Genomic DNA, 23,847 nt, shown 5'->3' with positions numbered 1-23,847 from the left:
GAAATACATGATATGAATCATTATTACCATAATTAAGGAAACAAAGGCTTGGAAAGTTTAAAGTAACTTATGCAAGGTTCCCTAGCTAGTAAATGGTGGTGCTAGCTTATGAATCCAGCAATCTGTGCAGCATGGTATGTTTTATTATACCTCTTCCAAGGATGTAGACTGCAAGATGAATTGCATTCATGGAATCTTTGGATTCAGTATGGTTCTTCATGGAGAAGAACAAACACCTTTTGGGTTCATTCTGGGACTAGTTCATATTCCTGAATTCATCTTCCTCCTGTTCCCAAATTCTGATCAACATTAAGTCACACATTTTTAAAAAAATATCTTTTTATTTTAAATATACAGAAAAGATATACTGATCATTCAGGGAGTTCCCATATACCCCTCCCCTGGTTTCCTTTATTTAACAACATAGGATGTTAACACATCCCACATTACCATGGTACATTTATCACAACTAAGAAAACAGCATTGGTATGTTTCTGTTAACTAACTCCAGTGTTTATTAGATTCCATCATTTTTTCCATTACTATCATTTTCTGTTCCAGGATCCAATCCAGTGTGCCACTTTGCATTTAGTTGTTGTGTCTCTTCAGTTTCCTTTGGTCTGTGACTGTTTCTTAGTCTTTCCTGATTTTCTTGACCTTGACAGTGTTAAGTAGTACTGGTCGGAGATCCTATAGAATGCCCCCCAATCTGGGCTTGTCTGATAATCTTCTTATGACTAGGAAGAGGTTATAAATTCGGGAAATGTATCCCATGGAGATGAAGTACTCTCCTTGTCTTATCAGAAGGTGACATTCACTTGACATTACTGATAATGTCCACCTTTATCACTTGATTAAAGGTAGTTTTGCCAGATTTCTCCACTGCAAAGCTTTCCCTTTCTATGCTCCATACTTTGGAAGCAAGTTCTGAAGTTTGGCCCACCCTCAAGGGGCTGTGTGGGTAGGAGTAAATTTAGCTCCATATCCTAGAAGGAGGTAGTTGATCATTTTTGACAATGGAGGTATTGTTATCCTTTACTCCTCTTATCTTGTAATTTAACAGGGTGTGGGGATTTTTTTTTCTTTTTCCATGAAATGTTAGCTAACTTTTTTTTCCATATCTACTGCCATGGTCCTAATTTAGGGCCTTCAGGGTCTTCATGGTTTTATTTCTATAATAACTTTTTTTTTTAAGATTTATTTATTTATTTATCCCCCTTCCCCCTCCCCCTCCCTGCCAGTTGTCTGCTTTCTGTGTCCATTCACTGTGTTCTTCTGTGACCGCTTCTATCCTTATCAGCTGCACCAGGAATCTGTGTTTCTTTTTGTTGCGTCATCTTGCTATGTCTGTTCTCCACGTGTGAGGCGCCATTCTTGGGCAGGCTGCACTTTCTTTCGCGCTGGGCGGCTCTCCTTACAGGCGCACTCCTTGTGCATGGGGCTCCCCTACACAGGGGACACCCCTGCGTGGCACGGCCCTCCTTGTGCATATGGGCCAACTCCACAAGGGTCAAGGAGGCCCGGGGTTTGAACCGTGGACCTACCATGTGGTAGGCAGACACCCTATCCATTGGGCCAAGTCTGCTTCCCTACAGTAACTTTCTAACTGACCTAATTCCAGATTTACTGTCTCAGCCAAACGGGTGCTGATACAAAGTACCAGAAATCTGTTGGCTTATATAAAGGATATTTATTTGGGATAGAAGCTTACAATCACAAGGCCCTAAAGAGTACAATTCAAGGTACCATAAGTAGTATTTCCTCACCCAAAGTCTGTTGCCACATGTCAAAGCAAGATTGTGGGCAATGTCTGCAAGGGTTCAGCCTTCCTCTTCCTTTAAGGCTCTGTGGGCCCAGCTTCTTCTAGTCTCAGCTGTAAGCTGGAGGGCTTGTCTCTCTTCCTGGGGCTTGTTTGTTTCCTGGCTCATCTGCTCAGTTCTCGTCACAATGTCAGCTGTAAACTATCAGGTGAATATCTCATCTCTCTCTGGAGCTCCAGTTTCAAAAGAAGGTTCTCTCCTCTGCCGTGTGTTTTTCTGTGTTCTCCTGTGTATCTCCTTCCATGCGAGAGTCTGTTTTATTATTCCACCGAGGGGGCTGGGACTCAACCTTGCACAGCCTAATGACATGGTTGAATCAAAGCCCTGATATTGATTCAATAAAGTAAAAGTAAAACCTCTGAATTTAATACAATCAAAGGGTTATCACACCCAGAGGAACAGACCAGTTTACAAATATAATCTATCTCTGTTTTTTAATTCATAAATAATATCAAACTGCCACACTACCAGAGTAATAGTTCTTATATTCCACCTTCAATACCTTATTATCTTACTAAAAATTGCATCCTGCTTAGACTCTTTTCTCTAAGTTCTGAGTTTCAGTCATGAGCTTCCACTCTCTGTCTCTAGCCTTATTATTCCTTACTCAATAGAGTCAGGCTTGGACCTTTATTAACCCATGCACCCAGGGATTGGCCTTACTTTTCTTCCTTTATTTATAACCTCCATTTCCTCACAGTCTTTGAAAAAGTTACCTGTCTTTCAAGTTTTAGCTCAAAATCCCAAATCCTAGGAAGGCCTCCATGGCATGTAGCCTTTCATGATTTTGATTGGAAGTGTCAAATCAGACTCACATGTTCAGAAAGTTTAATCTATATCAAGCTTTACTAATAATTTCAAGGATACAGATAATCATGAGTCACAGGCAAAGCAGGAGAAGTTTAGGGCCATCAACATGGCTTCCTAGTGTTTTTTGCTTTGGGCATCCTCTGGAACAAGATTACCTATGATGTCTCTAAATGGTGTGCTTAGTTCACACCACTGACATAGAAGCAGCTCTCTTGGCTATGAAATATCTCCATTTCATACTTATATAGTTACATAGCTTATGTGACATTCTCCAGGGGCTCAGACCCCATAAACCCATACAATCCAAGTTTGTTTAGCATTAATCATCCTAGACCAGTATATCTTTATAAAATCATTCCATAGATGTTCCTGCTACAAATACCATTAATCTATCAGGAGGTGTTTCACTCCTATGTTTACCAGGAGATTAGCCTGGATTTCATCTTTTCTTTCTTGCCAAGGGGGTGGTCCTTCCACTGCAAAAAAGGAGAGAGCTACTTTCAGATCTGCTGCTTAACCCTTTTTTCCCCAAGTATGTATATACTGTCTTATTTTGTTTGTCATTGTTTCGTATATCATCATCTTATTTCTTTGAGAAGATAATCAGTTCAGGGCATGAGGTCATTTTTTTTCATTTTAAAAAACAATTCTTCTGCAATCCCCAAAGACTCTGATAATGTTTAAAGTATAGAGGAAGGAGCATATTCTTTGAAGTCAAAAGACTTGGATTCAGTTCCAAGCTCTCCTATTAATCATTGTGTGTGAGTGGAAAATTATTTAAACACCTCCCCCCTGCCCCGAGCCTCAGTTTGCCTGTAAAGCAGTGCTGTTGGTACCTATAGATTTTACAGATTGTTGTGAAGATCAAATGAGATTATGTATATAAAGCACCCGGCATAGTGTTTGTTATTCAGTATACATTCAACCAGAGCAAACTCTAGTTTATGTTCAATATGCTTAAACCTAGTAAACACTAGAAGTACATAGTTTACATTTGCTTTCTCTGTTTTGTTATATCCCGTTTGCCCTTCAACCCATTACATTTGGGCTTCCCTTCTGTCCTTTTGCTGGAATTGCTTTCATTAAATGCACCAGCAACTTCCACTTTCAAAATCCAATAAACTCTCCTTGGTGCCTATCTCATTTTATCTTTCAGCAGACTTAAGATTGTTGATCCCACTCTTCTAAAGCTGTACTCCCTTTGCTTTCATGACATTACACTTGCCTGGTTCTCCATTTTTACTTTGCTATCCCCTCAATCTTCATAAGAGATAATTCCTCCAACGCTGTGTTGCCTAGGCCTCTCTTTTGGGCATGCTGAAATCTTCTGTATACTTTCTCCCTGGATGAGTTCTTCCACCTCAACATTTCAGCTGATCTTGGTGGAATGGACTATGATTGAGTTTTGGAATCAGATACACTCGAATTTGAATTAACTGTGCCACTTACTTGCTGTGATGTCATGCAAATTACTTACCATTCTTGTACCACAGTTGTTGTAGAGAAAACAAAGCGCCTATTAATATTACCTACCTCTTAGTAGTATAGTCAAGTGTTTTCTCCTCTCAGGTGGCACATCAAATTCAATGTGTCTAAAAGAGAATGGAACATAATTTCCTTCTGTATCCTCTTTTTGTATTCTCTTGTTCAGTGTGTAGACCAGTTGCCAGCTCAGTTACCCCTACTGGCACCTGGGAATCATTTTTTGCTCTTTCTCCCTCACCTGTATTTGGTCCATCACTTGGTCCTACCATATCACCTCCTAAATATTTCTTGCCTTTGCCACCTGCACTCCGTCTCTACCATCAGTGCTGTCATTCATCATCTCTTGCCTGGGTAGCAGTACCAGCCTCTAACCCTGCATTGTCCAAGACAGCAGCCACAAGCCATATGTAGCTATTTACATTAAAGTTTAAATTAAATTAAAATTTCATTTTCTCAGTCTCACTGAAATGTTTCAGGTGTTTCATAGCCCACTTTTGCTAGTGCTACCAAATTGGACAGTGCATCTATAGAACATTTTCATTATCACAGAAAGTCCTCTTGAATAGTGCTGCTTTAAACCAGGGGTTGGCAAATTATAGCCCTCAGGCCAAGTCCTGCCTGCTTTCTGTGTCTAAATAAAGTTTTATTGGAGCACAGCCACACTCATGTTTACCATGACTGCTTTCCCACCATGGTGGCAGAGTGAGTAGTTGAGACAGAGCTCCTATGACCTGCAGAGCTATACTATTTTAATATTTACTATCTGGCCCTTTACAGAAAAGGTTTGCTGATTCCTCTTGTAGACCATCTACCTGTCTCCTGTTTCATTTACCTTTCAAAGCTCTTCTATATTTTCTTCCTCAGTGATCTGCCTAACAAACAGAAGTGAACATATGGGTCCCCTAGTTGAAATCTCTCTCCATGGCTCCCACTGCTTACAAGATGAGATCTGAGCTCTTTAATGGAACACAGAAAGCTCTCCAAGTAGAGCTTTCTTATCTCCTTCTGCCACATTCTTCCTCATACTCTCTTCTCAAATCAACTTGTCCATCTGCTGGCACATCCTTCTATCTCCTTACTCACAGATCATTTCTATCATTAAACCCCATTCCTTTCCAGAATGGTCGTGTCCCTCTCCTTTGACTCCATGATAGAAATGGATGTTTATATAATGATATAAACATTATGATTAATATATTTTATTGTAAAGTTCTCCTTTTGTTCTCTTTCCTGTTTATCTCTGCATTTCATTATGTCACCAAGGGCTATATTTTGTTAAATGTTGCTGGTCCAACATTTACACATTGTCTGGTACATGGTAACCATGGCTCCTAAGAGGTGATCAGTTAAGCTTTAGCAAAGTCTAACTGTTGAAAATGATTGTGATTATGAAACTTTTGAAGCAGGAGGGAGGTTACTTTGATACAGGAACCTCACTTTGTTTTTGCTTGAAACACTTTTTGAGAAATCATGAAATTCAAGATAGTTTAATTTTTTCTTTAATTTTATTGTAAAAAAAAGTTATAGTATTCCTTTAAAAGCTTTGAGTCTTTTGTAAATTAGGCAGTGAGAAGTGGGGTTGGAATAGGAGTAGGAGAAGTGGTGTTATGGGAGCGGTGAGGAGATTATAACAAAATTGAGCACAACTACTTGATCTCAAAGTTTTTTATAGGTTAACTGTATTCTTTGTAGTTGTGGAATTTTTATGTTCTCTTCATTTTAGAGCTTTGCATAATTTAAGAAGGCACATGGAAAGTGTGTAGTGGGTGATAAGTAAAAGAGGACTGAAATAAAGTTTAGATACCTGGGTTTCAATTAAATTTCCACTACTGATTTATACCTAAACATCAGGCTTATTCTGTAAAAAATAATATATTGGTGATAACCTCTTTCTTGCCTACATGCCATTAACTGTTATAAGGACATACTTGTGACTAGCTCTTAAAACTAGTACCATGTGTTGCCATTGTCTTGATTTGTGTTAAGACTCCAACACAATGATGGTACATTGCTGTTTTTTTTTTTTAAGATTTATTTTTTATTTATTTCTCTCCCCTTCCCTGCCCCAAGTTGTCTGCTTTCTGTGTCCATTCGCTGTGTGTTCTGTGTCCGCTTGTGTTCTTGTCAGCGGCACCCGGAGTCTGTGTCGCATTTTGTTGCATCATCTTGCTATGTCAGCTCTCTGTGCGTGCGGCGCCATTCCTGGGCAGGCTGCACTTTTTTCCCACTGGGTGACTTACGCGGCACACTCCCTGTGCGTGGGGCACCCCTACGTGGGGGGACACCCCTGCGTGGCATGGCACTCCTTGCGCACATCAGCACTGTGCATGGGCCAGCTCATCACACAGGTCAGGAGGCCCTGAGTTTGAACCTTGGACCTTCTATGTGGTAGGTGGATGCCCAATCCATTGGGCCAAATCTGCTTCCCGGTACATTGCTTTTGTACCATCAATGTAACACAATGAAAAAGACGAAAAACATTTTAATATTATTTTGAAAATAGTTTTGGCCTTGCAGACCTCCTGAAGATGTCTAAGAGGTCCACAAACCACATTTTGAAACCTACATGCAAAAACTAATTGTTGCGAGCTATAGGGAAGGGGAGCAATTATTACTGATTGATATTTCTCAAGCAAGTAGGACATATTTTTAAAATGTGTTAGAATTTTGTTAGAAATGCATAGAGAAGGGGAGGCCCTCCATTCAAGGAGAGAAGAATAAACATAGGTTTTTAAAAAGTAGAATAAACATGCTATGGGCAAGAGAAAGTACATAGACTTGTAGGATCAAAGAGTTTATCTTAGGGGAGAGTGGATAGACATATTGCTATAATGGGCATTGAAGTCAGGGAGAGCTGTTTGAACTTGACAGTGTATATATATTATGTTGGAGAATGGACATTATAGAAGAGAAAGACATTCTTAAAACAGCATTGAGTAATTCTTGCTTTGTATCTATCTCTATTTGGATAGATTGTAGTGGAGTGAGACTGGAGGCAAAAGGTTGAGTTAGGAGTTTAGCATCTACCTATTAGTTGCATGAATGAATGGTGTTGATTCATAGTCCAGAAAGCAAATATGGGCCAACATTATAGGCTGTGAGATTGGAGAGAAGATGACCAAATAACGATTTTGAAGGAAGAAAAAAATTGGCAATGGATAAGAAATGAGAGATAGAGGAAAGAGAAAAGTTTAAGATAACTTCTACATTGGACCCAGAGGAACTGGCCCATTAAAAGAGACGGGGAATTAAAAGGGATGGGGACCAGGAGGGAAGGTGATGAGTTTGATTTGAAGATGTTAGATAAGAAGAGAAATAGCATCTGAGTAGAAATGTACTGAGCTGTAGGGAAGAATTTTGGAATGATCAGAATAAAGGTGATATTTAAAGCCATGAAAATAGTGGGTATTTAAAAAATAAAACTGAATGCCTGGAGTTGGGAAGTAAGAGAAGGAAGAATAGATACAGTGAAGGAATAGTATAGAAACAGGAGAGAACCAATATTATTGGGGTAGAAGGCAACTTTCCTAAAATTAAGTCCCTAGATTTCCAACCTTTTAGGGTTAATATTTATTAAACAAAACTGTTCACATGCCTGAATTACATTTGCAACCACGATATAACTAAGGTCAGCTTAAGGCCCAGTTCCTTTGTAGGATTTTAATAACAGAAACAGTTTAGCATCCAAATCCTTATCGGGGTTTCTCCAGGGATGTCAACAAAGATCCATTTTGTTACCCACTGCAGCACTTCTTAAAATTCTCTTCTTTCTTCTTACTTACAATATCTCATGTATCCTGACTGCAGTTTCTCCAAGGCTCTCTCAAATATTTTACTCTCAACCCCTTATTCCTTTAAAACTTAGTAAACCAGCACAAGGCAGCAATTGATTCTTTGCCCTCATCTCCATTTCTCTCCTTTTTTCTTTCTCTTCCTTTCTCTTCTCTGTCCAAATATGAATCAGACCAGATAATTCCTTATAGTCTTAAAATGATTTTTAGTGGCCATCATACTTCTGTACTATTAAGGCCCAGAAACATAATCAAAAGGTTTGATTTCTTTTAGAAGGCCAGGGGAGGAAGGAATGCTAAAGAAAGAATTTTCTCTAGGAGTTTAGGGGGAAGATTGTGAGCACATACGATTGATTGCTATTTCTTCTTTATACTTTTTTTAGTTATAACTGTAGGTGGTAGATAAAAGAGAGTGCTCTCCCTCTTTCCTTCCTTCCCACTTGCATGTCTTCCTTCTTCCTTCCCTACCCCCCTCCCTTTCAACCTCAATACATATCCTAAGAAACTGTTAAGTCTTTGCTTACTGGAATGAAAGAGTGATCTACATAAGTAAGAAGTGGATCCAACAAAATAAGGAGCCCTTCTGGTATGGGAGAGGAAGGTAAGGAGGACAATTGTGTAAATGTTATTTTACCTTGAATTAATATATGGATTCTTTCCTTTGAAAGAGACAAGCTTATAGACCATGGCACTGGCCAGATGGGGAAAAAAATTGGTAAAAGTTTAACAAGATGATTACATAGTAAAACCAAACAAGTCCTTTAAGTCTGGGTTTACAGATAATCACTTTTTCAGACAACCAAGAATTTGGAAAGTATATGAAATGCTTGGAGAACAGGAAGTAGACTGGGCCAAATATAGTATAAAGTTTGTGACGTTGAAGGAAAAGACTAGAAAGATAGAGTTAAGGAGACCAGTTTGGTTATTATAGTCATCCAGGTAAGAAATGATAAGGATCAAAAGTTACAGTGGCAGCAGTGGGAATGGAGTGAATCAGGGGAGGATTAGGGAAAAAAAATTAGGAAAATAAATGGACAAGTCTAGATTACAGGCTACATATAGGGTACAGGTAGGAATAGTCTGTGATGACTAGAGGTTTCTCACTCAGATGACTAAGTCATCAGTGATCCCATCAGTTAAGATTGGGAAGATCTGAGGAGAATCAGGTAGTTCCTGTGGTAGAGGTAATAGGGAGAGGGAAGGTCAGGCAAGGAGTAGACTATTGGCTTTAGGCATGTTGAGTTTTGAGCATATTTGAGGATTTGTGGTTTGTGAGGTGAGATTGCCTAGCAAGATACTAGAAATATGGCAGTACAAGTGGAGCTTAAGAGAGGACTTGAAGCCAGAGATTTGTGTCCTCTCTATATCCAGGGCTGTTGAGCCTCTGTAATGAAAATGGTTCCTGGAAAGCACCAGTCTTTAAGGGACAGGCAGAAGAAGTAGAGACTAAACACATAGTTAGAGAATAAGGCAGAAAGAGTATCATGGAAATCAAGGGAGGGGAGAGTCAGGGAAATAGAATTGACAGCATCAAATGCATTAAAGAAGTCAACTGAGATGAATCCCTTGTCTTGGTTGTGGGGGAATTCACTGGAGACCTTTCCAAAAACAATACCTATTGTATTAGAGGAGTACAGTCATATTGTATCAGGTTGTGGGATATAGCAAGATAGGAACATCTATGAGTAGACCATTGATTCCTCTTTCAAGAAGTTTGACAAGAAAGGGAAGTAGGGAAGGTGAAATTTTTGGGTTAAGGAGAATTGAGCATATTGGTAAGAGAGAAGGAGGAGTCATTATATAGACGGGGAACTGAATGAAACAAGGGAAAGTAGATAATTGATGGAATAAAATCCAAAGGTGGGGTTGGATCCAGAGTATGGGTAACAAAGCAGTTCGTCTTGGAGAGAGCAAAAGATACCTCTTTCATTGAGTACGAAGGTAAAATACCTGAATAAGGCTTGAGACCTTAGGGTCAGAATTTGAGAAAATTTGTGGTTTATGGACTCTCATATCTTAAGAAAAGAGGCCAGTTCTTCTGATGGGATTGAGAAGGGAAAGAAAACAAGAAAGGAAGAGGTATGAGAGGTTTGCAACCAATTCTATGGGGAATATGGAGTTAAGTAAAAGGAATGTCAGCAAATTTGAGAATTCAGCTAAGGTTGAGATCTCTTAAAATTATATTTGTACCATTTATCTTAGATATCTAAAAATGATACATAATACTAGCCATTTACCGAGCTGTTAGAGTGGGGTAGCTCTTACTATATGCCCTAACAGCATCATAGTACAAGGTAGGTGCTATCATTTTTCCCATTTTATAAAGATAGAACTGAGACATAGAAGTAAAAAACAGAGAACCATGATCACATAGCTACTAAGAGACGGAACCAGGCTTCAAACACAGGCAGTCTAACCAGAACAGAGTACCCACTTTTCACCACTATACTATACCATCTGAGGAAGACTGGATTGATAAAGATAAAAGATAGGGTGGCTGGGATCTATGAAGTGGCAAAAGAACGAGGGTGCCTGTGTGTGTTCTGAAGTTAACCATGTATTCAAGTAGGTAGGAAATGAGTCAAAGTATGGAGGCTGATAGTGGAGGTCATTTGAGAATTTGGAGGTCAAAGAGATTTAGATATAGTTGGGTAAATTGAAATATGGAGGGCTAAGAGTTGTGATTAGAGAGGAATGGGTTATTTGAAGTAAGGCATTTCTGAGTAATACCAAGACCACCATGTAGTCAAAGGAATGAGTGGCTGAAGTAGAAGAGGGGAAATCTTTAGACTAGAGAAGGTTTCATTGCTTCAGTGATGTTATTTCCTCTTGGCATATTATATTAATATGACTGTTGTTGCCTAAATAGTCTGTTCTCTTTTAATTCCCTTGAATAAATTAGCCCTTCTTTTTTTCACCCTGTATTTCACTCCTTGAAGGTGTAATACCTACATAAATTTTTGTCACTTATAAATTCTTTCAACACTTGTAAATTGTAATACATCTCTTACTCTACAAATTATTCCTATTTTTATTTTTTAGTCTCTTTCAATAAAATATTTTCATCCTCCTTTTAACTGTTAATTTTTAGCTTCTTAAGTTGAACAGCTTCCAACTTAATCATGACTAATTCACAATCAATTTGAATATGAAGATATATGGATATATTAGTTTTGCTACATTTACAATTTAATCTCTAAAACAAGTGAAATTATGTAAGAAAGTTTTCCTAAGGAGGAAAAAATAGAATGGCACAAATATTCACTGAATTTTTAAAAATAATTTTTAAATTTTAGAATATTTTTGATTTACAGAAAAGTTGCAAAGATAGTACATGTCACAATACTGATCAATACAGATATGTTATTATTAACTAAAGTCCATGCTTTATTCATATTTCCTGAGTGTTTATCTGACATTCTTTTTCTGTCCCAGATCCCATCCAGAATGCCATATTACATTTAATAGTCATGTCTCCTTAGGCTCCTCTTGACTGTGGTGGTTTCTCACACTTTCCTTGCTTTTTATAACCTTGACAGTTTTGAAGAGTACTGGTCAGATATTTTCTATAATGTTCTTCAATTTGAGTTTGTCTGATTTTTTTTTTCCTCATGATTAGATTGGGGTTATAAAGTTTGGGGAGGAAGACTACAGAAGTAAAGTGCCACCCTCATCAATCTTGTCAGGATTACATGTTATCAACATGACTTATCATTGTTGATGTTAATCTTGATCACTTGGCCCAGGTAGTGATTGTAAGGTTCTTTCACTCTAAAGTTACTCTTTTCTCACCATGCTGCACCTTTGGGAAGGAAGTCACTGTGGGCAGCTCATACTTGAGGAATGGGAGCTACAGTTCACCTCTTTGGGGGTACAATATCTATATAACATTTTTAGAATTCTTCTGTAAGGGAGATTTGTCTGTTCTCTCCCATTTATTATATATTTAATAGTTTATTTATATCAGTACAAACCCATGGATACTTAATTTATACTTTGGATTTGTTTTAGTTTGCCAGGCTGCTAAAAGCAATATGCCATGAAATGAGTAGGCTTTTATCAATGGCAATTTATTAGCTTACAAGATTACAGTTTTGAGGTCATGAAAATGTCCAAATCAAAGCATCATCGAGGCTTTCTTCCAAATACTGGCTGCCAGTGATCCTGGACTCCTCTGTTCCAAGACAAGGCATGTGGCAGCATCTGCTGCTCTCTCCCTTCTTTTCCAGGTTTCACTGCTTTCAGCTTCTTGCTTCTGTGGCTTTCTCTCTTTGAATTACATTCTTTTATAAAGGACTCCAGTAAGAGGATTAAGATCTACCCTGGGCCATACCTCAACTGAAGTAACTTCTTGAAAACTTACTTTAAAAAAGTTTGTACCCACAAGAATGGATTGGCTTTAAGAACATGATTTTCTGGGGTACATATATTTCCAAATCTCCACAGGGTTATAATCTAATACTATATTATTTTACTGCTCATAATGTTCCAGCTTTGACTGTTAGGAACTTTTACAGTTGGCTCCTGTGTCCCTTTGACATATCCCTATCATTTTTTTTTTATTATTGATTTTGTAAAAATATTACATTAAAAAAATATGAGGTCCCATTCGACCCCACCACCCCCACTGCACCCCTCCCCCCCCCCCCCAGCAACACTCATTCCCATCATCATGACACATCCATTGCATTTGGTAAGTATATCTCTGGGTATCTCTGCACCTCATGGTCATTGGTCCACATCATGGCCCACACTCTCCCCCATTCCATCCAGTGAGCCCTGGGAGGATTTACAATGTCCGGTGATTGCCCCTGAAGCACCATCCAGGGCAACTCCAAGTCCCAAAGGCGCCTCCACATCTCATCTCTTCCTGCCATTCCCCATACCCAACAGCCACCATGTCCACTTTTCCCACTCCATTGCCACCTTTTCTCTGAGGTCCTTGGATTGGTTGTGTCCGTTGCACCTCTATGTCAAGAGGAGGCTCAGATTCCACATGGTTACTGGATGCAATCCTCCTGCTTTCAGTTGTAGGCACTCTAGGCTCCATGGTGTGGTGGTTGCCCTTCTTCAACTCCATCTTAGCTGAGTGAGGTGAGTCCAATAATTCAGATTGTAGGAGCTGGAGTCTGTTGAGGCTCAGGGCCTGGCTATCATATTGTCAGTAAAAAGATTCAATCCCCTAAATATATCTTAAACCCCAATACCAACTACAATTCCAGTAAAGTAGCATGATAGTCTTATGAAAAGAGATCCCCTCTGGGTCCAGTTTCATCACTCAGAAACACCAGCTCCATAGAAGGGCCATCTGACATGGCAGTGAACCATATCTGCCATGACCGTAGAACCCGTGGGTCCCTTTAGCCCTCAAAGGAACCAATACCTGGGGATTGTATCTACTTTATCTGTCTCTTAGACTCTTCTCAGTTGTGCATAAGGGAAATCCTTCTGACAGCCTCCAGACTCTTTTTTTTTTAGAGACTCATAGCCATATAAACTCATTTCTCCTTTCTATTTCCCCCTTACATTAGGTCAAACAGCATTTTAAAGTCATATTATTCTATGTAGACAGGGATATTCTACTGATCCGCATCGAACCTTCAATTCAAGGTCATTTTCCAGTTGCATTATCAGTTGTTAGTTGATAGTGATCCCTTGGTGCCAGGGAGGCTCATCCCCGGGTGTCATGTCCCACACTGGGGGGAAGGCATTGCATTTAGATGCTGAGTTAGGCTTCGAGACTGGCCACATTTGAGTAACATGAAGGCTGTCAGGAGGAAATTCCCAGGCACAGTGCTGTTCTAGGCCTTGTTCTTATTTCAGGCCTATAGGCTCACAAGCATAGTCATTAGTATCAGGGGCTTACTGTTGGACCTTCATTCCTTCTCGGTCCTTGCCGCTGCACTTGGGGGACTGCCGCTGCTCCCCTAGGGACCACGGCACAGCACCCCCGGCCAGGGACCCAGTACCCCCCCAGCTTTAGTTTTTAATTGTTGCCACTATGAGTATATCCAAACATTACCATGCACCCTGGACATATGCCCTGTCAGCCATATATCCCCTGTCAATAGTATCCCATACCAGTATTTTTCCACTGCCATTGTTGGACCACTCTGGGATCCAGAACTTCCTGAATATTGAAGCCCCAATATCATGTCAGGATCTCTTACTAGCAAAATGGAATATAGCGATGGGTTTAAAGGTTAGATATAGAATACGTGTTGACTTGGAAAAATTCTACATCCTATCTTTTTCTTTTCCTTTTTTTTTTCCCCCTAATTATTGACCTTCTCTTCACAAGAGCCCTAGACGACAGCAATTCATGTATGCAATATACAGCACTCCCACACATCCATTGCAAAACCTTTTCCCTTCCACAGCGTATCCCTATCATTTTGAGTTGTTTTTTTGTTTGTTTGTTTGTTTGTTTGTTTGTTTTTAAGAAAATTTGTAGGTTTGAAGAAAAATCATGCAGAAAATGTAGAGTTCCATGTGCCCATTCCCCACACTTTCTTTAACACCATGGATTAGTGTGGTACCTTTATTACAACTGATGAAAGAATGTTATTATAATTGTACTGACTATAGTCCATGGTGTAGATTAGGGTTCATTGTGTTGTACAACCATATAGGTTGTTTTTTTCCCAAAGATTTATTTATATTATTTATTTTCCCCCCTTCCCCCTCCCCCCATTGTCTGCTTTCTGTGTCCATTCATTGTGTGTTCTTCTGTGTCTGCTTGTATTCTCATTAGGTGGCTCTGGGAACTGATCCTGGGACCTTCCGGAGTGGGAGAGAGGTGTCATTCTCTTGTGCCACCTCAGCTCCCTGATCTGCTGCATCTCTTATTGTCTCTCCTCTGTATTTTTTTTCGTTGCATCATCTTGCTGCACCAGCTCTCAATGTGGGCCAGCACTCCTGCATGGGGCAGCACTCCTGCTCAGGGCAATACTCTGCATAGCCCAGCACTCTGCATGGACCAGCTTGCCACATGGGCCAGCTTGCCTTCACCAGGAGGCCCTGGGCATCGAACCCTGGATCTCCTATATGGTAGACAAGAGCCCAATTCCTTGAGCCACATCTGCTTCCCCATACGGGTTTTTAAAATTTTTTATTCTAGTACCATATATAACCTAAAATTTCTTCTTTTTAACCACATTGAAATATATAATTCAGTACTGTTAATTACTTCACAATGTTCTGTTACCATCACCACCATCCATTACCAAAACTTTTCCATTGTCCCAAGTAGAAATTATGTACAATTTAAGCATTAAATCCCCTTCTCTTCCTCAGCCTGGCCCCTGGTAACCTATATTCAAGTTTATAACCATGTGAATTTACTTACTCTTACTTCATTTCAGTGAGATCATATAATATTTTTTTCTCTTGTGTCTGACTTATTTCACTCAACATGATGTCTTCATGGTTCATCTTTTTAGTCACATGTATCAGAACTTCATTCCTTTTTATGACTGAATAATATTCCACTGTGTATATAGCACATTCTGTTTATCCATTCATTGCTTAATATACACTTGGCTTGTTTCTGTCTTTCAGCAATTGGGAATAGGGCCACTGTGAACATTGATATACATGTATCTGTTTAAGTCTCTGCTTCCATTTCTTTGGGATATATACCTAGAAGTGAAATTGCCAGGTCACATGATAATTCTATCCTTAACTTTCTGAGGAACTGCAAAACTGACTTCCCCAGCAACTGCACCATTTTATACCCACGAACAATAAACTGCCATCTGTTGTGGACTTGGCACCCTTGTCAAAAATCAGTTGGTCATAGATATGACAGTTGCTTACTAAACTCTCAGTTAGATTCATTGGTCAATATTTCTGTCCTTGTGCCAGTACCATGATGTTTTGATTACTGAGCTTTGTGTAATAAGTTTTAAGATTTGGAAGTATAAGTCCTCCATCTTCATTCTTCTTTTTTAGGATGGCTTTGGCTAATTTGCACCCTTTACCCTTCTGTATAAATTTGATGATTGGCTTTTCCATTTCTGCAAAGAAGGCTGTTGGAATTTTGACTGGTATTAAATTACCTGTAAATCGATTTGGGTAGAATTAACATCTTAGCCATATTTAATCTTGCAGTCCATAATCACAGGATGTCCTTCCATTTATTTAGGTCTTCTTTGATTTCTTTTAGCAGTGTTTTGTAGTTTTCTGTGTATATGTATGTCCTTTATATCTGTGGTTAGATTTATTCCTCTATATTTGACAGACACATCTATTTTGTCTTTAAAGTTTTGCTTTTTCCACAATGTCATATAAATAGAACTTAGAGTGTATAGTATTTTCTTACTGTCCTCTTTCACTCAGCAATATGCATTGAAGCGTCATCCATGTTATTGTCTAATAGTTTGTTCCTTTTTGCTACTGAATAGCATTCCACTGTATGCATGTACAATTTGTTTATCCATTAACTATTGAAGAACATCTTGGTCACTTCCAGTTTTTGGCAATTATGAATAAAGCTTTTATAAACACTTGCAAGCAGTGCTGGGTTTTGTGTGCATATAAGTTTTAAAATCAGTTGGAAAACTACCCAGGTACATAATTGCTGGTTAACGATATCAGTACATTTAACTTGATAAGAAACTATCTTCCAAAGTGGCTATCGTATTTTCCAGTCCCACCAACAATGAAAAGTGGCACTCCCACTTCTACGTATATACCCCAATGATATCCTTGACTTGACCCTGATCATAGGGTGTTGTCACTGAATTTTAAAAACCAAAATTAGAATGGTTAATCCTAAGAGATGCAGAGTATGTTAGTTTCCTAGAACCACTGTAACAAATTACAGTTCAGGAGGCCGGAAGTCCAAAATCAAGGTAACAACAGGGTTGGTTCATTCAGGAGGCTCTGAAAGAGAATCAGTTCCATGCTGGTGATGGCTGGCAATCCTTGGTGATTCTTGATTTGTAACTATGTCTCAGGTCTCTGCCTCTGTCATTATATGGCCTTCTTGATAAGGACATCACCCTAATCCAGTATGACCTCACTTTAGCTTGTTATATCTGTAAACACCCTCTTTCCAAATCAGGTCACACTCCGAGGTTCTGGGTAAACATGAATTTTAGGGGCAGACACTACTTAATCCTTTACACATAGTAAATGTGCTGTTCCCTTCATTTTCTTCCAGGTGGTTCTTTGAAGCTCTGAAGTACCCCAAATTTTCCAAAGCTAACGTCATCAATGGGATACTCATGACAGTGGTGTTTTTCATGGTGCGGATTGCCACGATGCCGCCTTTCTATAGCTACATCTATTCTGTGTTTGGAACAGAAGCCTTCATGAGGCTTGGATTTGTAATCCAGTGTTCCTGGATTGGTACCTGTGTTATTTTGGATGTGATGAATGTCATGTGGATGATCAAAATTTCAAGGGGGTGCTTCAAAGTCATCTCTCTCTTCAGACAAGAAAAAGCCTCAAATAGTTTTCAAAATGGAAAACTTGACTAAAAGTGAGATATCGATAAGCAAACTTTATTACCACCTGGTATTATATCTGCTGATAGGATGAATTCTTGGCATGATCTTGCACTTCTTTATTAATTATAATTGTTGTTCAGGGTTTCAGTGTCATTTTTTTAACTTAGGAAATAACTAAAATTTTGTTTTATTCCAAGATTTCTTTTCTGCTTTATAAGCATGGATACGATCTTAAAGGTTTAAATAAAAATTTATAAATATAGTGGCAAGTCTTTTCAGAAATCTGATAACCTGCATTGGTTTTTTTCTCTGTGTAAAGATGCCTATGTTAATTTGATGAATTTGGTTTTATGTCATTAATTTTTTTTTTTTAAATGTGAACTTTTAAATCTGTAAATAGCTTTCGACTTTTTCTTGTTCCACACTCTTTTCTTACTATGGCTATCAATACCTTTGTTGGTTATTCCACTGAAATGGGTTTTTTTTTTTTTTCAGGCTATTGGAAATATTGCATTTTTTTGCATTTCAAATATGCAATCATCTATTAATGATGAGGTACTTTACTCATTTTAAGAATATTTGATTATCTTAGTCATGAAAAAAAACTTGTTGCATTTTAAGGTTTTTCAGATGTCACTTTCTTTTTCTGTCTTAAGTATTTTATCAACTGTTTGCCTTTTTTAATAGTAAGGTTTAAGACCTTATATCAGGCTTAAGATCTTATAAACCTCTTTAAGAGGTGAGTTACATCTTAAAATGCATGTTGGTAGAAGACTATTTAGATTAATGGGGAATAATAAGAAAATAAGCTTTAACATGGCTATCTCTATCTGCCTTCCTTGTGCTTTTTCTATGAAAAATATATTATTTCTGTTTGCAAAATCTTCTGTGAGTTCAGAAACTGCATCATCAGTACCAAAGTCTTATGCATTGTCTATTCATCATGCTCCTAAGGTAAGCCTTTTCTTGATGAGGATAAAACTACAAGAAAAATCAGTGTTCAAGTTTTATTCATAATTCATAGCCATAGCCAGCATTTTAAGTGCTTTGGATTTCTATCTTTCCTGGGGGAAGTGGTAATTTAAACATCAGTGTTCTGATTATCAACATTATTGTCTTATGTGAAGGTAAATGTCTTGTGACTCCCTTTTTTGGTTTTGTTTTGTTTTTTGCATCTTTTTCCTTTTGTTTTGTTTCTTACAACCCAAATATAGAATCAAACATAAATTATTGCCTTTAATTATTTTTCTCAAGTATTTGACTTTAGTGATTGTGTCTACCTAAGAAAAAAAGAAATTTAATTCAACCAGTAGTAAACACCTGAACTTAATTCAACCCAAATCAAAAGATCTAATCCATTTACTTCCCCAGTTTAAAGGAGAATGCTTGGCTTGTTTCATTGTCCATGGTGTGATGAAGGAGGGAGGCTGGCTGAATATAATCAAGACTCTTGATTTAATTTGATTTAGTTTGATTTGGCTGTCTAATGCAGAGAGAGTGTGATAAGCTTTAGAAAAGTTAAAGAAGAGAATTGAAATTTTAGTCAATAAAGGATTAAATGAGGTTGATTGGATTATACAAGGCACAGTTCTTTTTGAAGACTTAAAGTAATGTAGAACATAGCCATTTGTTTTTAAAACTGACTGATATTACATCAATAATTTGTTACTAAATCCAGTGCCTTTCACATCATAGGCACTTAAATAATTATTGGTTGTTCCAGTGAGTAGGAAAGCAAGTGATTTTATCTTGTTCTTGCTGTTCTGCAAGAAAAATTGCTTTTTAAAAGGAAAACATTTATATTATGAAACTATTTTGGAAACTAATTCCTTTAGAAAGAAATAAAATGGAAATAAATATTTTTGGCTTTTTTTATATTTCTGTGGTTCTGAACAAAGATTTTTAAATCAACTATAAAAATGAAGTCAATATAAAACTATAATATTAGTATATCTCCACATTGCAGTTTCAGTTTTTATAGTTCCTGTTTCATGCTTAAAACTTAATTTTTGCTGTCATTAACAGTACCTTACATAGTTGCTCACTAAATAAGTGTATTTAAAATATCAAAGTTTTGAGTTAAGGTTTGTTATTTCTTTAGTCAGCAATATTTTATGCTGACTTCATGACATTGAATTCAATATCTAGATTCAACACCAAAAGCTGGTTCTACATATTTCCTCATAAACAGACGTGGAAATGGAAGAAATACAAACTAACGTGCTATTTTAAGTCAAATCTTTACAAGAGTTATACTTCGTTGTTCTGTGATTGCATTTACCTATCCAAGATACAAATAATTAATAACAATAACAATGAGCATACCATTTATTAAGCAATTAAACAATGAACTTTTTATTTATTAAACAATGAACTTTTGCTAGACATTTTAGATATTAAGTGTTTTGACTACATGAATTAACTTAAATGATTCTGTTTGGCATTCTGATATTTATCAACTTGGTTGAAATATTTATAGAAAAGCAAATTCATATAAATTTTTAAGCAACTCTATTTTTGTAGAATAAGTGACAACCTGTAACTATAAAGATGTTATTTGAATGTGTAGTATTCTAGAAAATAAAAATTTACAAAACTTTAAAAATCAATGAAAATCAACTAAATAACATGCAATATCATGGATTCTGCATTAAATATTTTCGTTGGGAGAATTTAAAAAATTATTAGCTTAATTTATAGAGTTTGCATTCTTGAGTCTAAAGTCTTCTAAATAAGGATTGTTTGCATTTATTTCAAACTCAAAATGGAGTTATATATGAATACAAAGAAATTAGTTCCTGCTGAAATTGTTTCAATTCCTGTTACAGTAGTAAGCTGAAATTGAAATTTTAATCTAACTGCTTAACTTTGATATTTCACAGACTAGCCCCATGTTAAGTGATAGTTATTTCTTTACCAAATCTCTAAGGGTAACTTTAATATTCTATGGATGACCCAATACTGCCTTAAAGGTCTCGTTTTAAGAGCCACTTGGTTTAGGTAATTGCATTAAATTCTTTTAAAAATTTTAATAATCTATTTGACTCAAAAATTTTGCTAAGATACCACTTTTCCAATTGTACAATTTTTCTGTGGTGCATTGGCATTTATAGCTCCTTACTGATGATCAGGGCTGGCTTACTGTGGTGGCATCATTTGTTATTGGCTTGAAACATTTTCATAGTGATATTTAGGGTAATATATTACAATATTAAAGTCTTTTTTTTTAAAGGAAAAATAAGCACATTCCAAAAGATGCTATTAAAATAAGTTTGAACAAATTTTGGTTTCTACGTTGCTCTTAACTCTAAATACGTAAATTTGCATTTGAATTGGCTTTAAGTACTTTATTCTGTTGGAAGAAATTGAAAATCTATGTAATTGTTAACATTATCTATGACTATTCATGGAAGACTATGTATTTTTATATGTTGTGGATTCCATAAAAAGCAAACATAATTTCAGCAGAAGAATGGCACAAAACTTCCTAATGGGTACCAGCCACACATTGGGCTGTGTCAAGATGACTTGGGCACATGCACACCTTCTCAGCCTTAACCACAGCTGGTTGATGGCAAACATACTAATGCTACTGAAATTGAGTTCTGATGAAAAACGGGTGATGTGTATGAGACCAGCGGAAAAGCGTGCAAGATCTGGGATTGGAAGAGACGCTACAACTGCTCTCCCATTGATCTAGGAAGATTTTTCTTTGAATCCTTCCAGCCTCTTCCTTCTACCACACCAAGGACTTCATCACCACCACACTCTGGCCTCATGCCACACTATTATTTGTCAACTTTTGACGTCTGCCCATATACCCCCTAAGCTTTCCAGACTATTGTGTTAAATTTAGACGTTTACAAGTATGTTCTTTCATTGAAAAGAACAATGTAATATTTTTAAGTAGAGATCAGACAAACCAAAATTTATTCCGAGGCTGAGGAAAACCACCCAGCATTTAATAATGTCTGTTTACCATATGAGGCAAAACTAATAATGTTATGGGCTTTGTTGAAAAACATCTGTAATCTACATTTTAAAAGTTAAAGTGGTTTAGCAAATGAGCCTTTATAACTTCTTTTATCTGGGGATTTAGTATCGCTTTGTAAATCATCTAGTCTGCCTACAAGAGGGGGAAGGAAGTGAGGTAACTGTTATGAGGAGAGGTGCTAGCCTATGGCACGTTATTATTTGAGTCCCACAATTTAATGGAGCAAACTTGGTCATGAGAATGTTTCTTTAAAAATCAAGTTTACCAGCAAAAGGATGACTTGGTGTTTTCCAAAGTATAACACCCAAGAACCTAAGTCCTACCCCTTTTTACTCCAGACTTCAAACAGCCTCTACTTTATTTGATTATAAGTTGTATTCATTGGAAGATATTTTGGATAGCAGTGAAGAAGTGAAGGTAGCTACTAAAGATTGATTTGTTTGCATTGAAATTGTTTACACTGATTCACCCTGAGCAATAGACAGTTTTACTATCAGATCCTACACTTAAGACCAAAAACAATTAGAAAGATTTCTAAATCTCCAAGATAAGCATCTCGTGTAAATACAACTCTGGCTGAAAACTTGCTAAACATCTGCTGTATATTTTCTTTATATCTGTATGTAATTCCTTCTGCAGTTAATTGTGCTTTAGGGTTATTTGCTACTTCTTGATTAATGAAACTTAAACATATAGTTGTAAATAAGATGTTATGTGCTATATATTTTTTGTTTCTTGCTTGCCCTCTGATATGATTATGTCTGCTTTTTACTTAAGGAATTTTTTGCATAGATAATTTCTTACAAACTTGTAACTAGGATAAGTTAGATTTTTTGTAGTTACTAGAATTTGTAACGACATTTAGACATTGTGGATTTTATTTGAAAAAGCTACCTGAAAATTGCAGTAAATGTGATAGCTATATTTACATATACACAATTTTTTTGAGAACATACATAGCTAATTAGTTGTCATAAAGATTTGTATCTTAATTTCTCTTTGGAGAGCTTTCAAAATGCATTTAATAATATTTTGAGAACACACTTTATTTAGATTCATAAGATCAAAGAACTTTCATTTTATTTACAAAATGTAAGAGTACATAATTTATAAATCAGTGTTACTCATATGTATTGGCAATTTAAACAGCAATTTAGTATTCTTTGGTTTCTGGTTGTGCTTTATTTGAAGGGATAATGAATGTCTTTAGGTATTTCACTTAAAATTTTGAAATGTTTGTATACTTTATGCATGCCATTTTAAAGTATATGCAAGTTCTAAGCAATAATCTGCATGTTATACAAGATCAACATACTTTGTCATGACAATTTGTGTATAAAATCAACACCCTGTATATAAATCAGCCCCCTATGAAAATCTTGGGATTTTCTTGTATAAGAAAGAACCCTACTATAATGAGGTGCAATACATTGTATTTTATGAAAAAATTAATAAAGTCACATAATTTAGTGCAAAAGTTTGAGTCTGCAATGTGGACATATTAATATTAATGAATAGATTGATGATAAAAATTACTTTCCTCATATCAAATTATCTTCCTTAGCACAGGGGGCTTGTGAGTTTGCCCCTTTTTCCTCTCCCTTCCTTTGTCCCTCCCTCCCCCTTGAGGTTCCAGGCTTGTAGCAAACCAAACTGACATGCACACATTTCAGTCATGCCTGTTAATGGAAGGAATGGAGCTATCTAATCAATAGGCTCTTTTAGATTAAGTAAAACTTTGGCAGTTATGTTTTTAATTGTCTTCCCTTTATCCGTCAGGCCTCTCATATGGTGTCTAGGGTTTTCTGCCAAATGTCTTGGCTGGAATTCCTACGTTCTCAAATTGCCTGTGGTCTATCTTGCATCTTGGTCCTAGCATATCCAAATAGATCAGGAAGCAGAACACTAATGGAATAGAATGCAGAAGTGGTTTGGCCTTTAGAGAGTATCATGAGTCATGCTTCTGAACATGCCTAAAATGTTGTGTCAAGACTGGCAAAGTAAGAGCTGAATTTCAAAATTAAAATAGCCACAGCTGTCAGTTGAGATAGGCCACAGGTAAAATTACAAGGAGTCAGAGCCACTCAAGGCAAGTTTCAGTGGAGTCCCTCTCCCCACCTCAGACTGTCTCAAAGATGACTCCCCTTTATTCTCCCACTCTCTAGTCTTTACTAAAGTCTCCTTACTGCTTTCCTTCCCTTTTTATGCATGTAGAAAATAAGCAATATGGCAACTCTGCAACTCTTCCCCATGCTAGGAACTGATTATCTGATGAGTTCCTAGATGTAACTCCCGAATTAGACTAAGCACTGCCCACTGCCATCTTGAGTAGCCATGCCCATTGTTTATGACACAGTGCCTCTAGGTCCCTGCCACTGCTAGATAACCCATTCCTCTGTTCATATACCTCCAACTAAATTCTAAAGCCACGTATAGTTTTGTCAACTTAGCAAATCATTACCAATACCATCTGGAAATTACCTGAGCAAACT

General features: G+C 37.2%; 1 protein-coding gene across 11 annotated transcripts in view; it reads left to right on the top strand.

The window, feature by feature from the left end:
- TLCD4 (TLC domain containing 4) overlaps positions 1-22,832 on the top strand; it is a 146,575-nt gene extending 123,743 nt beyond the window's left edge. For all 11 annotated transcript variants that reach the window (XM_004471707.5, XM_004471711.5, XM_058303147.2 and 8 more), the window contains one exon: positions 17,073-22,832. In XM_004471707.5, coding sequence (XP_004471764.1) covers positions 17,073-17,391 — 319 coding nt within the window. In that variant the 3' untranslated portion in view covers positions 17,392-22,832. The remainder of the gene's footprint in view (positions 1-17,072) is intronic.
- Positions 22,833-23,847: the final 1,015 nt, after the last annotated feature.

This window comes from Dasypus novemcinctus, chromosome 9 (assembly GCF_030445035.2).
Source record: "Dasypus novemcinctus isolate mDasNov1 chromosome 9, mDasNov1.1.hap2, whole genome shotgun sequence".
In the NCBI taxonomy this organism is placed as follows: domain Eukaryota; kingdom Metazoa; phylum Chordata; class Mammalia; order Cingulata; family Dasypodidae; genus Dasypus; species Dasypus novemcinctus.
The sequence above is the reverse complement of the archived record's forward strand: the minus strand, read 5'-3'. Positions and strand labels throughout refer to the sequence as shown.